At 50.5% G+C, this 14853-nt stretch overlaps 1 protein-coding gene across 1 annotated transcript; it reads left to right on the top strand.

Moving 5' to 3' along the window:
- Positions 1-284: 284 nt before the first annotated feature.
- Positions 285-13681, top strand: TMEM170B (transmembrane protein 170B). The gene is made up of 3 exons (XM_078606802.1): positions 285-745; positions 3445-3615; positions 9066-13681. Exons 1-3 carry the CDS (start codon positions 664-666, stop codon positions 9194-9196), a joined length of 384 nt encoding a protein of 127 aa, XP_078462928.1. The 5' UTR covers positions 285-663; the 3' UTR covers positions 9197-13681.
- Positions 13682-14853: the final 1172 nt, after the last annotated feature.

Here is a 14853-nt window from a genome sequence, read left to right as displayed (position 1 = left end):
GGGCGTCTCCAGGAGGGGCGTGGGGAGGGGTGGGGGGGGCGGGGCGTCTCCGGGAGGGGCGTGGGGAGGGGTATGGGGGCGGGGCGTCTCCAGGAGGGGCGTGGGGAGGGGTGTGGGGGCGGGGCGTCTCCACGAGGGGCGTGAGGAGTATTGGGGGGGCGGGGCGTCTCCGGGAGGGGCGGGGCGTCTCCGGGAGGGGCGGGGCGTCTTGGGGAGGGGGCGGGGCGTCTCGGGGAGGGGGCGGGGCGTCTCGGGGAGGGTGTGGGGCGTCTTGGGGAGGGGGGGCACGGCAGCTGCTTCTTTACCAGGGCGGCGGCACCTGCACAGGGACCCGAACCGGGCAGAAACGAGTCAAGGAGAGGATTGCCAACTGGGGGGGCGGGAGGTGATCGAGGCGGAACGGGCTGCCCCCCCCCCCACCACTGCTGCTGCCTCCCCCCCACCACTGCTGCTGCCTCCGCCGCTGCTTACGAGCGGATTACGAGTGACTGGACGGGCGCGGACGGGGGCGGTACGGGCAGGCGAGCCCGAGGTCCCGGCATGAGAGCGAGGGCCGGCTGACGGAGGCCCTTGGCGCCAGGGGCCGGGCGAGGGAGCGGGCTGCTGGGGTCGCGGGCCTTCGGGTACCCGCTGGTACCCGCTGGTCCCCGCGTGGCCGTGGCCATGGGGGGAGCGTCTTCGTCTCCCGAGAGCGTGCGGGAGGTGCTGTCTCTGCTCGCCCACAATCCGCTCGTCGCCTTCACCGGTATGGGTTCGATCCCTAAACCCTGTCTCACACCCTCCTCGTACAACTACTTACCCCTTCTAACTCCTCCTCCATCATCATCAACAGCATCGTCGGGCGCGACAAATCCACTGCTGGATGAATTCTTCCCCCAGTGACCGTCGTGATGTGAAGGGCTATTGGGGCCCTGTTGTAAGTCTATTAGCCGTGTATGTTAAGTCTGCGGGGTTCCTATGCGAATTGGCGTTAAAGCCAATTCAATCGCTCCATCTCCACGCTAAATGGGTGCTTTGGGTGGCTTCCATGATTTGGCTGACCGCCCAAACTAACTCGCTCGCAAAGTACTGGATCATAACTCAACTTCCTTGACTCCCCCCTTCTACCTTGAGTGTCAAACTCAGGTGTCTTGATGGCCTTCACGTCAGGTTAAGGGGGTCACTGTGTCCACTGGTTGATTGAGGGGGGCACGGAGGTGGCGTGGTTGGGGTCCATGCGCCTGTGGGTCAGAGGGTTGGTGGATTGCGTGAGGATTTGTTTGTGTTCTTGGTGCGGAGATGCTTTAATCGTTCTGGCGGACTTCGGTGGAGGTGGCTTGCCAGGAGTTGGAAGATTCAGAAAGTGGATTCGTTAGGCCCGTCCCGTGTATTCGCACAATCCGAGTATTTATTTTCACTGCAGGAATACGATGAGATGTAAAGTTTTTTTTTTCCACAAATGCCAATTAGGGGCGGGTCAGAACGTGATAACAAACATTTAAAAAAATACGATCGGAGTGCAAAGTATAGAACAGGTAAACACATCGCTTTAAAAATATGCAAATAAAACTAAACTCTTTTAGTTTATCGTACCAGGTAAAGCCCACTGAGCTACAGTATTCGCTTTTTTTACTCGAGCGACCTGCCACAGCTGATAACTCAACACAAGTGCCTGATCACGTGGACATTCATAGCAGCCAAATTATCTAAAATACTGAAGCGTTATCTTCAGTGGGACGCTCATTATAATGTGCGGTGTGTGTGTGTGCCACGACTGTACTACAACTACTGTATACTGCCTGGTGTGTGTGGGTGGGCCATGCCGTTGTGATGTGCGTAGGAGGTATGATGTGCCATTGGGGAGCAGTGTATGTATGTTGAACTTCTTTTGCACCGCACGTAGTCAAGCGTGCTAATCGGATTTTTTGATGTGTGTGTTTGTGTGGCACCTGTGCATTGTACAGTGCCTCTACGGTGTTCTGGCTTGTATATATGATGTGTCAATTTGATTGTCTGGTGGTGTGACCACAGCTAACATCAGTGGCGAGTGATATATAAGAACCGGACTCCCCTAGGTGGACTCAGCCTTGTGGACTCAGCACTGAGGAGACAAAAGCGGCCTTGTGTGGTATTATCCACTCCCATCCCCTCATGTGCCATTCCGGCCTTCATAAGTGCTCCCTTACAGCACTTTCCCATGCAGTCTGTTAAAGGCTTCACGGGGGTATGTGTGTGTGTGTGGCATCTGAATATTGTGCCACGGGTGTTTGGTGTGCAGGGGTCAGATGTGGAGTGGCATGAGTTGTACCAGTGTGGTGCTTGGTATGTGTAACGTTAGGGTGATGTGTCGTTATGATGTTTGTGTGCAAGGCGGTGTGTCATGTGTACTGGTTGACTCACTCAGACCCACAGGCTCACATAGAGAGAGACCTGTGACTGACTTCCTCTTTCTATACAATTCATATTACCACTAATCTTATCAGCACAGGTCTTGAGTTGCAGTTGCATTTATACTTGACATACATCCACATTGTTTCTCTCTATACACATGAACAGTAGAGTTTAACATTCTATACGTCTACGGGTATCTAGGTAAATCTGTGCTTTTATATGTTCACTGGTCATCGGATTTTTTTTCAAGGATAAATACAGATTCTGATTCTATTTATTTAAGCCCTGGGTCAAGACCTTCCTCTTCCCCTCTGTCCATGACTGATTACCTCTGTCTCGCTCTAAATTACATATGCCCAGTGTTCCTATATATATCCTTGCCCTGTGATACAGTCGCCTTTAGCTGCTATATAAATTCACGTTTATTGTATAGACTCTGTGAGATCAGGGACTTGCACAGTGACCTAGAAACTCACACATAGGCTCATATACTCAAGGCTCCATAGACTCGCACAGACACCCATAGACTTAACACAGAGAGCAAGAGACTCGCACAGAGGGACCCATAGACTCGCACAGAGAGACCGATAGACACACAGAGAGACCCATAGACTGCAAATAGACCCATAGACTCCCACAGAGATGGAGACTCATAGATTATCAGCTGTAGGCCCTTATTACTGCCTCTTTATCAGCATCACCTTCGATTAGCACGATTGGTTACACATATCAAATAAGGTCTTCCCAAGCCGTCTTCCAAAGCCGAAATAGCTACTCTATAAAATAAATGTAAACACTGCTTCCGTACATTGTATGGAGTTGCAGTTGTATTTATATCCTACGTATGATTCCACATTGGACTCCGATAGAGACTATGATTCCACATTGGACTCCGATAGAGACTCGTACAATTCACAGGGTTGCTTTGTGAGTGTTAAGTCTCACGGTTTCTGTGCAGCATCTTGGGATTTGGTCGCATTTAGACCCCTGTGCAAATCCACATTGCAATTGTCTGGTTTATACATTCCTTGACCTAACCTGCTGTGACAATCTCTATCTCGCCCTTGCCCACAGAGATGTGGTACTGGGTCTTCCTGTGGGCACTCTTCTCCTCCATCTTCGTCCACGGTTCCACGGCGCTCCTCGCCTTCGTGTCACTGCGGCGCCACCGCAAGGCACGGTTCTTCTCGGTGGCCATCGCCGTCATGGGCGTGCTGGCTCCCATCACCGGCGGCATCATCACCAGTGAGTGTAACCCCCTGAACCCTGCCCACCGAGCCCCCCCCCGAGCCCCCCCCCCAAGCCCCCCCCACCCCCCAACCGTGTGCTCGCCCCATATGATTCGTTGCTAAGGGCCTCGGCTGCCTTGGCTCTTGTCTCTGGGAATTGTTGGTGCTGCCTTAGGTCACCCGCGGTGGTGAGATGTTATCTGGATTGCTTGGTATGCAGGAGGCCGTGAGTTGGATCCCGACTCTAACGCCTGCTGTATATTTGGAGTTTGTGTGTTTTCTCTCTCTCCCAGTGGTCATGTGAATTGTTCCCTGGGCCCTCAGGTTTTTCCCTCCACATTTAGAAACACGTGTTGAAAGTATTTGGTTGTGATACATTTCCACGTGATAAGCCACTTCGTTGAGCTATCATTTCTGGCCAGTCACCTGGGAAAAAGAGCTATATAGGTCAGTTGGCTTTACCTGGTAGAAGAGTTTTTTTTTATAATTGGAATAGTTGAAGTTCAAGTTTGACATCCATAATAAACACCTCATTGGAGACCCACACATCACATACTCCTGGTTTTGATATCCCTCAAAGACACTGGTATAACCATCAACCACAGGAGAGCATCAACTGGCCAATGCGTACATCTCCGTTATTGGTGGAAAGTGAAGACACAAGCCACACACTATTGCGATTGTGGCCATGCCACCCAAACTATGGGCCATACAGCAAATCACGGGAGGCTATGCTCCTCAACGGAGGAAAGGCCTTTAGCTCCCGTACATATTGCCATACACAAGGATAAAATAGTTCCAAGTTTCGAGTTTATTTTGTTTGACCGTGTGAGGCCTCAAGAGACCAAGAGAGTCTCATTTGCATGAGTGACCTGAGACCAATGCCCCTGGATGCCCCTGGATGCCCCTGGATGCCCCTGACTGCCCCTGACGTGCCCTGGGTGCCCTTGGGTGCCCCTGGCTGGCCGGGCTGCTCCTGGCTGCCTCTGGCTGCTCATTGTTGTTGGTCCTCGTCCACCGTTGCGTCATCCCCTGGCCGTACCACGGTGTCGCTCTCTCCTCCCTTCCGTATTTCTCGTAACACGCTAATTTTACCATGAGTCATTGTTAAAAAAAATGCCCAAGCCAAATTTTCTTCGTGGAAATGTGCTTTTTATTGAATCTTTATTATGTTTGTGCGCTGTTTTTAATTTCTTCTGAAGCGTGATTGTTTTTGCTCTGATTTCTATTTGCTTCTTTGTTGTACTTTTTATTTTATTGCTTTCATCAATTTTGGTGACCCGGGAACACTCATCCTTGTCTCTTGAGTTCCCACCCAGTTAAACTAACTGAAACTAACTCGCTGTAATCACCACGGTATTTTGGCCAGACAATCACTGTCCCGCGTTGACCTTTGGTATCTTTCTTCCGCTCAGTCTCACCGATAATGTAGACTGGTCCCCAAGCCATCTCGTCTGATCATGCGGCCCACAAAAATGTCGCCTTCCTTATCGCTGTAACGTTTTATAATTTAACAACCTTTAAAGGTCATATCAACATTTTATGGCCGAGGCTTTCAAAATGTAGTCCACAGTCCGGATTTTTTTTTGCATTTACCATTCATTTACATTTACACGTAAACTGGAGGTTTTCAATCGCGTGGCTGCTGCAGCACATTGTCATAATCGGTCATGATTACCCAACAGTTGTGTTGTCTATTGCCTCCGACATGACATCAGGTGCTGTTTGTGCTTGTGCTCGGCATGTAACGACGCATCGATTTATCGATTACAATTTTATTCTCACACTCCTGATACAAGCATCTGATCATAGATGTTGCGAGGATAGGTTATGTTTTATTTCTGAAGCCTGTGTGAGGGTGATAATACGAATGTAACATTCATGATAATGGTGTAAACAAAACTGGACAAAATAGATGGAAACAAATTTACACGAGACAGGTTCACAAATAACCGGTTTTCGAATCAAATCGTGATCTAAAATTTTGGCACTCTGTCGATCACTGGAGGGGCGAATGGCTACAAGCCTAATTGGTTACGATCCATTGATGCCTCCTTTGTTGGGGATATTTTATCTCTTGGTGCCTGTGCAACGGTTATAAATAAATGTGTTCATTTAATGACTGGTTATTCTCAGCTTTCATTTGGATGGCAGAATTTCAAAAGCAGGACCGGACTTCAGAGTGGGGCTCATCGTGGATTACGTTGAGTTTTTTCGCCTCCCCATGCTGTTTGTGGTTTTTTGCTGCGGTGTCTGAGATGTTAACTACCTCGCCTGGTATACAGGAGGTCGCGGGTTTCACCCCGAGCCTGACGCCTGTACATTTGGAGTTTGCATGTTCTCCATGTGGTTATGTGGATTTTTCTGCGGGTCCTCCGGTTTTTCCCCTCCACATTGAGAATCGACATGGCTGCTATAAACTTCCACATGATAAGCCACTACTACTTCGTTGAGCTGCCATTTGTGATAGCCAGGTCGCATCTGAAAAATAGCTACACAGCTCAGTGAGGCCTTACCTGGTAAAATTAAAAATAGTTTAGTTTGTAGTTTTCATTAAATTAATAAAGATTTTGCTTCAACCAGAGTGACGGAGAAGACGGTGTCTGCTGTTGACACTTAACGTTACAGATGTCGACGATGCCGATGATGCACAATGTGAAGGCATTGTTCACGCCATGTCGTTCTCCTATGCGTTTTTCGAGTCATACCGGCACGACGTCCGACGTTTAGTTCCACGTGCCAGCAGCCGCTTCCTCGAGGAACTGAAATTGAGCTGAATCGAGCTTCGGTTTCTTCAGCTCCCACCACGCGAGAGCGAGACGTCGGACATCGTGCTGAGGTGGCGCGCGCGGACGAAAAAAAACCGAACACGCGCACGGGAGAGCTGCGCCGCTATTAAGCTGCGGGAGACGCCGGGAGGCTCGCCCTGATTGAGGCCGAATTGCTCTCGGCTCCCGGCTCTGGCAAGGTGCCAGGGTGTTTTGGCGACACGAGCCCCGTGAATTGCCGAGTCGGTGATCTGCGCGACCGAGATGCATCAAGCACGCCACACGCTCTGTACTTTGCACTGCCTTGCAGCAGCAACTTTTACCCATTACCGGCTGCTGTGAATGGGGGTTGTAAAGGCCAGATGGGGAAGCGTCATAAACTGGATAGGCCGCAACGTACGTTGCACAGGAGGAGAGATGCAGACGATTTGTGTGGAGGGGGGAGGGTAGAGCACACGGCAGCCGATTGAACGGTCGCCCAATTTAAACACTAACCACTGAGACAATGGAATCGCTCGTACTCAACCTAAACAACCAGTCAACCAGACACTTAATAGTAGCTCTACTCTTACACCTAACCTTTTTTCCAGGCAGACACGAATACTTGCCCTCCGTACTGCTAACCGCCAACCACCTAGCCAAGCTGACACTTAACCAACCAGCAAGTAGTTCCTGCCCTACCCTTACCCCCTAACCAATTAATAAACCAGGCACGAGCACCAGCCCTGCTGCTGAACCCGATAACCATATAAACGCCCCTCCCTCCCCCCTTTCAATTAAAATGTTTTTTTCCTTTCAGTTTTGGCTTTCACAGCGCAATTGTTCATCATAGTAGTCGAGGTGCAATCTGGGTACTCACTCTGCTTTGGAGAAGCCAATTAAAGTTAATTCATTATTTACAACCCCCACCCCCCCCAAATATTTTTTAAAAGTTAAATTAAGGGTCCGGATGGAGCCCAGCATGTCGCCCGCCGGCACAGTGTAAATGCAAGGGAGGGGGGGGGATGGTAGGCGATGGAGGCGGAGATGTGATGGGGGTGATCACCCTCCCTCTTGAGAGCATGTAAATGTGTATTTTATTGCTGTTGACTGAAGAATATATGTTGTTGGGGGGGGGGGGTTATCAATGTGAAGGGCCATATTTAAAGAACGCGCAACATTTCGGGATTACCTCCCTTGGGAAGTTTCTGGATCAGCCTCAGTGTCGATGGCGGGAGTCTGGGGCATCCGTTTACTGTGGATGTCTTTGGACCCAAGTTGAGAGCGCAAGGTCAGACAAAGTCATCCGGAGCCCGATGAGGCAACGAACGACACTGTCTGCATTTTAATCTGCCGCCTCTGCTCACCCCAACAATACTTGTGCAACTTCCAAAGATCGTAAAAACTGAGAAACAACGAGCTGGCGACGCACCAAGAGCTAACCAATTGAGCGTTGAGCGGCAGCGTGCGACGACGCTGTGCTACGTGTGTCGGCAAGGCAGAGCAGGGGTTAAAGGTTGGCTGGTGGCATGAAATGTGTGTTGGCCTGCTCTCTATTATCGTTCACTGATGTTGGCAATGTACGTACAGCCCTTCATCAATCCACTGCTGGATGGAGGCCTGTTGGTCGTGGGCAGGGGTCGGCAACCAAAATAACAAGATAATTTTTTTTTATTGCATAACAATAAAACGAATAATTTTTCAAGAGGCACAATGCATGTGAAATAAATAACGTCACGGAGCAGTCCTTAAAGAGCCGCATGCGGTTCTGGAGCCGCAGATTGCCGACCCCTGGTCATGGGCACTGTTATTTGATCAAACAGTCTGTTTTCTATAACGCGGTAGTTGCGTTCCTGAAGAACACCGAATTATGGAAAAAGCACGTTATAATAAATAACATATAATATAGGGCAAACTACAGCCCGTGATAACACGGGAGATGCATACGCAGGCTGAACAATGCCACAGGCGCGTGGGTAGCATCTTGAAGAATCCAGCAGCATCCCACTGCCTTGTGCGATGCTACGCAGAGGCAGCCGTACCACCGCTTATTGCTACTCGCGCGGCGCAGTTCTGTTCACACTCAATCGTGTTTCATCCAATTCGTTCCCTCATACATTCATCGTGTTATATCCAATTCGCGTTGTGATATCACGCGGCGTTATAGGGGAACAGTGTGTACTTCATCACACTGGCCAGTGCCGGTCAGTGAGAGGGGGGACCCAGGACCGGTTTAGATATCGCTCGACACTGATGTGAGCCGTGGTTCGCAATCAAACTCGGGTTCCCACAGTTGTAGTCCAGAGCACAAACCGTTGTGCTACAGCTCCCCACTGACATTAGAAATGCTTTTTTTTTTACAGGAATGCCGCATTGAGTACCAAAACTGTTTTCCAGGAGAGTCCAATTCTTATAAAAAAAATTATGAACGGTGTTTTTTTGCATGCGGGAGAAAACTATAATATCCAGAGAAAACCTTGCTTACGCGAGGCTAGACCTCGAAGGTCCACACCGATGAGGTCATGAACCCACTTACCCCATACTGCGAGCTCATGGCTGAGGGCCGTTGGAAGAGTTTCACAAATCTTCCAAAAGATATACCAACCTTTTCCTCCAAAGCATCGGCCCACGGCCGCCTGCTAACGCTGTTCTCTCCGCCCGCCCCCCCCTTCGCCCCTTCCCCCCCCCCCTCTCCCATGCCCCCCCCCCCCCCCGCCAGGTGCCGCGGTAGCCGGCGTTTACCGCGCCGCCGGCAAGACGATGCTTCCGCTGGAGGCGTTGGTGTTTGGCTCGGGGCAGACGGTCATCACTGTCATCATATCCGCCGCGCGCCTCCTCGCCAGCCTCTGATCGCCGGCCTAGGATCCTCCCACGTCGTTCTCCTAGAGCCAGACCGAGATGGAGGCAGCAGCGGAGCAGCCGGTTCGGCGGCAGGATGAACCGACGGATGGACGGACACCGCGTGCGCACGTTTGCTGGCGCTCGTTCCGCCGACGTGGAATTGAGCCGGCTGGGAGCGGAGTTCCAGACGGCGCGGATGAAAGCCAAAGTTCGCTCTGCTGGGATTTGGGGCCCGTCTGCGAGGGGCTGCGTACTCTCCGTTATGTTGGCGAAAGCGATTTATTACCGCCACGGGTCATTCCTGGCGGTGATGCGCTTTGCAGTTTAAAAAATGGAAACAATTGCGAACGGCGTCGACCGCGTGGAGGCGCTGCCAACGACGTTTTGCCCGTCTCGTGATGCAACTGGCCTGGCCTTCCAGCGCGTACGTGCATGGTGTGTGCGAGTGCATGATTCGTGTGTTTTGCGTACGCGCGAGTGTTACACGCGTGTGTGCACTCACGTGTGCACAAGCGGTGGATGTGACGCCGGCAGATTTCGCGCATGTGTGCCGTGTGCATGATTTGTGTGCGCGCGTGTGCACGTGGGTGTGTGAGCGTGCGTGTAAGTGGCGTGGTACTGTATGCGGTGTTTGCGGGTGCCCGAGTGTGCAGCTTCATGTCCTGGTCGTGCAGCATCGTGTTCCGGTAACGTCCCCCCTGTGGTCGGCAAACCCGCACAGCGAGCCCTTGACCACAGTGTAGAAAGACCGTCGGGCATGTGATATTGCATCGATTCGTCGATTAAACGATCGATTCTGATGCGAATACATGCAAAGCAATACGTGCAAAACAGCATAGTTTACAACCTGGCGCATATTACGTGCAAATCACGTGCCCCCATTAACATTTGAGGCTAGCGGAGCGAACAAAGCTGTACAAATCAAATGGAACGAGCGAGGAACAATAGAGGCGAGACGTTAAAACGTAGGCCAAAAGAATTGCATCCGATCGCAACCCTGAAACATGACAATTCATCGAATCGCTCGGTAGGTGAATCGCCACGTGCCTTGGAGTGACGCAGCGAGACACACGCAGAGTTTATCAAGCGTTTATAAATTACACAGTACCTCGGGGACCAGGGTTCTTCAACTTTCATTACCAGCGGGCCGCATAACAACATTGTCATGTCATGGGTTACCCCGTGCCGTCACACCTCAAGTACTGTACAAATGTTATGACGTGACACTTGTCAGTGTGACTTCATAACACTTGGCAGTGTGACGTCATTAAAGTCTGTACTACGACCGCTAATCTGTATCTCTTGTCTCCAGGTCTCTTCTCTTATTGATCTCGCTTTAACCTCAGAAATGTTTACCTCTCATCTTCAGGTCTCTCATCTCTCTGCCGTCTACAACTTGGCTCCATGCCTTGTTTATCTCCCTCTCGTCTCGATAATCAGCTGGCCATAGCTTGGCGCCACTCTTGAGAGCTTTTTCCTGGCCACATTGTGCCCTGTGGAGACCACCAGTTGAAGAACCCTGATGTAGAGCGAGCGCTGGGTTTCCCCACCAACACTCCCAGCGCTTCCCACAGGTGTCTGCGCGGCACTCGGGACGCCGATTCCTTCCCACGGTACGATATAGCACCGACCCAGCCGATTGACGCTCGTCGCCTTCGCACTGTGAGAAGGTTTCGGTCACCGCTGCTCACCAGCCGACCGCTAGCCCATGACAAGAATGGCGGGTCTCGTGAGCACGAGATGCAGAGGTGGCTTCTCGCAGCAGTAGAAACCTCCGATTACTGTGGGTCGCTCTGGCTTAGTGAGATCCCGCCCCCCCCCGCCCTGCCACCTCCCTGAGTGAATTAGAGTTGGGTTGAGCCATTTCTGCTGTGTAAGTTCACCAAATCAAATTTGTATATGAAATATTACGTAATATACATGCCCCATCAGCAATCATTTTTTTGCGCTGTCCTCAAAATATGCCAAGGTCGCCTCCCAGATTTTAATGACAATCCAAACACTCCCAGAATTCCGTGTTTACCAATTTCCAGTCGTCACTGAATGGAAGTGCTAATGGGCAGAATTGGTGAACGTCGCAACCCAGGTTGTGGAGTCATGACAGTATTTTAATTTCTGCGATCGCCACTGACCGTTGGCAATCTGACCCCCTCCTCCGCCCCTCTTGTCACCTCGGACTAAAACTAAACTATTTTCATTTTAACAGGCAAGGCCCACTGAGCGACATAGCTCTTTTTGAGAAGGGACCTGGCTATCACAAATGATAGCTCAGTGAAGTGGCTTATCGCTTGGACGTTGATCGCAGCCAAATACTCTGAACGCAAGTTGATTCTAAATGTGAAGGGAAAAACCGGAGTGCCCGGAGAAAAATCCACGCAGCCACGGGGAGAGCATGCGAACTCTAATTATACAGGTGCTAGGGTTGAGATCAAACCCACGACCTCCTGTATACCAGGTGAGGCAGATAACATCTCGCCACCAGGGCCACCAACCTGCGCCCTTCCCCCGGTGCTTGGCAACCACCAGTCCGTCGGCCCTGGTCTCGGTTCAACTCGGTTCTCTGGGCCCGCATCGGATCCGCTCGTGCGGTTATTGAAATGGCAATGTCACACCGTGAAATAGGGAGGGAAGGAAAAAAAAGAGGAGGGAAAATTAAGGCCATAAATAGTAAGGGCCGATGCGGTTGCCAAGGGAGAGTGGATGTTTTGGCAGATGTTGTTTGAGAGTTAATTTACTGTGAGATGGATAGCAAGTGTGTATGTGTGACATATATGCGCGGCAAATGTTGTCCCGTGGCATTTTAGCCCGGGGGGCGTTCTCGTTCTCGGGTTCCACGGGCACGTGTGAGTGTGTCTCTGTATGAACCTGGCGACCTGAGTTTGATTCCCAGCAAGTGGTGACTGATCTGGTCCTGGACTACCCCTAGATTGACTCAACCTTCAATGAGTACCCGGTGCCGTGGGCAACATCATTGAGGAGGCAAAGGTGGCCAGGGGTGGTGTTGTTCCACACGCCATTCCTTTTAGGTGTCATTCTGGCCTTAATAAATATTATCTAATAGCACTTGCCACACTAGTATGTATGGCTACAAGGGGGTTCTTTGTCATTGTTGTGTGTGTGTATATGGGGTGTGGTCATAATTTTTAATGCTACAGTGTAATAAATATTGTTTATACAATGCTGATGTTAGGCTAACTTCCAAGGCCATGTGTACTACTTGGTGAATACGATCATTGGTATGTTGGTGACTTAATTTAATATATGATATGTGTGGTGAGAGGTAGGACTTTTTGACTACCCCTCCTATGAGTGTGTGTATGCTTATACACACAATTACAAAGACCTCCGCATAGCCTACATCAATTGTTAAGAAAAGTGCTGTTAGCTTCCGTCTCTTAAGCCTGGTGTGGTGCACGAGCGGGCGGGGAGTTTGCTGCATAAATAAGTAAAAACCCACGAGTAACAATATATTTTATTATTGTTTCATGCGCCGCTCGTCAGAATATAAAGTTTGAGATCATGACGGTCAACGCCACCATACGTTGCCATGGCTTGCTTCTCTATGCTAGATCCGTGCACTGTTGTCAGGTCGGCATGCGTCCTCCGAGAACCATTCTTGCAGTGTCGCACCATCTATCTGGCTTTGAGTGTTCCCATTTCGTCTCTGAACTCTCGGTAACCACTGCTTAGGCAACCTGGCCTCCTCCATCCTACACGTGTCCCACCCACCAGTATCTCTACTCCATAATGGCATCTACAACTGTTTCTTTCAATGCGTGGTCATTGGACGTGTTAAATTGTCGTTTTTTTACAATTATCTGCTCTGATATCCAACCCCCCACCCCATGTCCCTTTTCCGAAAACGTCACGCAGACACTTGTCGCGTAGGTGTTCAAGGTCGTGGTGCACAGCTCTGCGGTGCGTGTTCGGGTTGTACTGCCACCTGTTGTTCGGGACGATGTCCGACGTTTCGCTCCACGAGCTTCTTCAATTCTAATACTAACATTTTGCTCTGGGTAGCTGTAAGTTTCGGGAAACTGAAACTACTAAAGCTCCCAGCACTTTGAGCGAGGTGTCGTGGTGTCGTGCGTGTAAGCACGCGCACTCGCTGGACCCCGGGCACCTCTTCAAAGCTGGTAACCCACATAGCTGGGCCTTCGCAGGAGCAATCGACGGGATAAAGCGTTTTCTGAACCCCCCGGGGGCCCGACTGGTTTTATATGTACATAGACACGCGGTGGATACTTATTATTATACACTATTCTTGTACATACTGTATTTATTCCGAAATATTTTATTTTTTTAAGGGTTTGTGTTTCTACAGTGTGTTCGAGCGTCGCAAATGGGGGTTTGTGTTGGATGCCGGTTTTAAATGTGATGTGTTAATGGTGCCCACTTTCGCACGCAAAAAAAAACACAGCCCGCAGTGTTCGCCTGCCTTAGTTGGATTTGTGACCCTGGATGTACATAATACACTGTTACACGTGTACGAGCCACGCACGAGGGACCGTGTCGTTATTTCCCACTCTGCAGTATGTCTTGGGGATACGCGTGGAACGTCGGGAGCCAACTTTGGCCCAACGGTTCCAATGACATGCCAGCAGTTGGCCCACGGTTGCGCCGTTTAGAAAGCGATGCATCATATCTTTGACCCACCAATGAGCTGGCCGTGTGGCTCAAAAGGCTAACTCGGTGTTGGGTCACTGGTCCAGTTCTGGAAACCTGAGCTCGAGTCCCTGGCCACAGCCAACATCAGTGACAAGTGATATCTGAATTGGCCCTAACCCCTCCCCCTCCACACAAAATCCCCATCCTCCAAAAGGCGTGGGGTGTCACTCAACCAACGTTGGGTTAGACCATGGCTCGTGATGAAATGGCAAGTCGCAGCTCCACTGGGCAGGCTGTGACTGGCAAACGTCCTTCACACTGGGTGGGTAAGCCAGGCGCTGGAATGTGTGTGTGTGGTGCAGGCTGTAGCGAAGTGGAACACAATTACCCTGGGGCCAATCGACTAGTAAACAATCTTAAACTAATGCACAGACAAGAGGTGTGTTTCACCATCTACATCGCTACTGTATGAGAAGCGGTTTTTTTAATTTCTGTGAGTCACTTTCTCGGTCACAGGGCTGATGCAAGTTTTGTTTGTCTTGAAGAGTCATGTCAGGGATCTTTCTGATCCGGAAAGAATCCGGGACCTATGGTATCGAATATCGATGATGAGTTTTGCACGTCCTATGACCGTTGAGTTAGTTTAAAAAAAGAACGAACCGATTATGCTCGCCATGTTAACCGAAAAAGGTACAGTGATACCCCGATTTGCGTAATCCCCCCCCTTCCTTTCACATTGTTTTGCAAATACGTCGTGGCTTTATCACTACCACGCCTACCGCATTTGCGTCAAGCCTCACACGTCGCCGAAAGTATCGCACGTCCTTCCTGGTATCTGTCGCCTCCACCATCTAACCCTGGACACTGCTTTGATTGACACAAGCCTTAGATATTCGTCAACCTTTCAGGAACTCATCCCCGACGTACACCGGGGTTTTATTTGCATTAGCCGAGTGTTTCAAGCCAATTTTAGAGGGGGGGTTGAAAGTGCGCGGCACCAGCTGGAGACGAGACAGGCTGATGTGGTACAGGAGGATGTGGAGCTGATTGAACTTGCC

Source organism: Lampetra planeri, chromosome 26 (assembly GCF_965212315.1).
Source record: "Lampetra planeri chromosome 26, kcLamPlan1.2.h2, whole genome shotgun sequence".
Classification (NCBI taxonomy): Eukaryota; Metazoa; Chordata; class Hyperoartia; order Petromyzontiformes; family Petromyzontidae; genus Lampetra; species Lampetra planeri.
The sequence above is the reverse complement of the archived record's forward strand: the minus strand, read 5'-3'. Positions and strand labels throughout refer to the sequence as shown.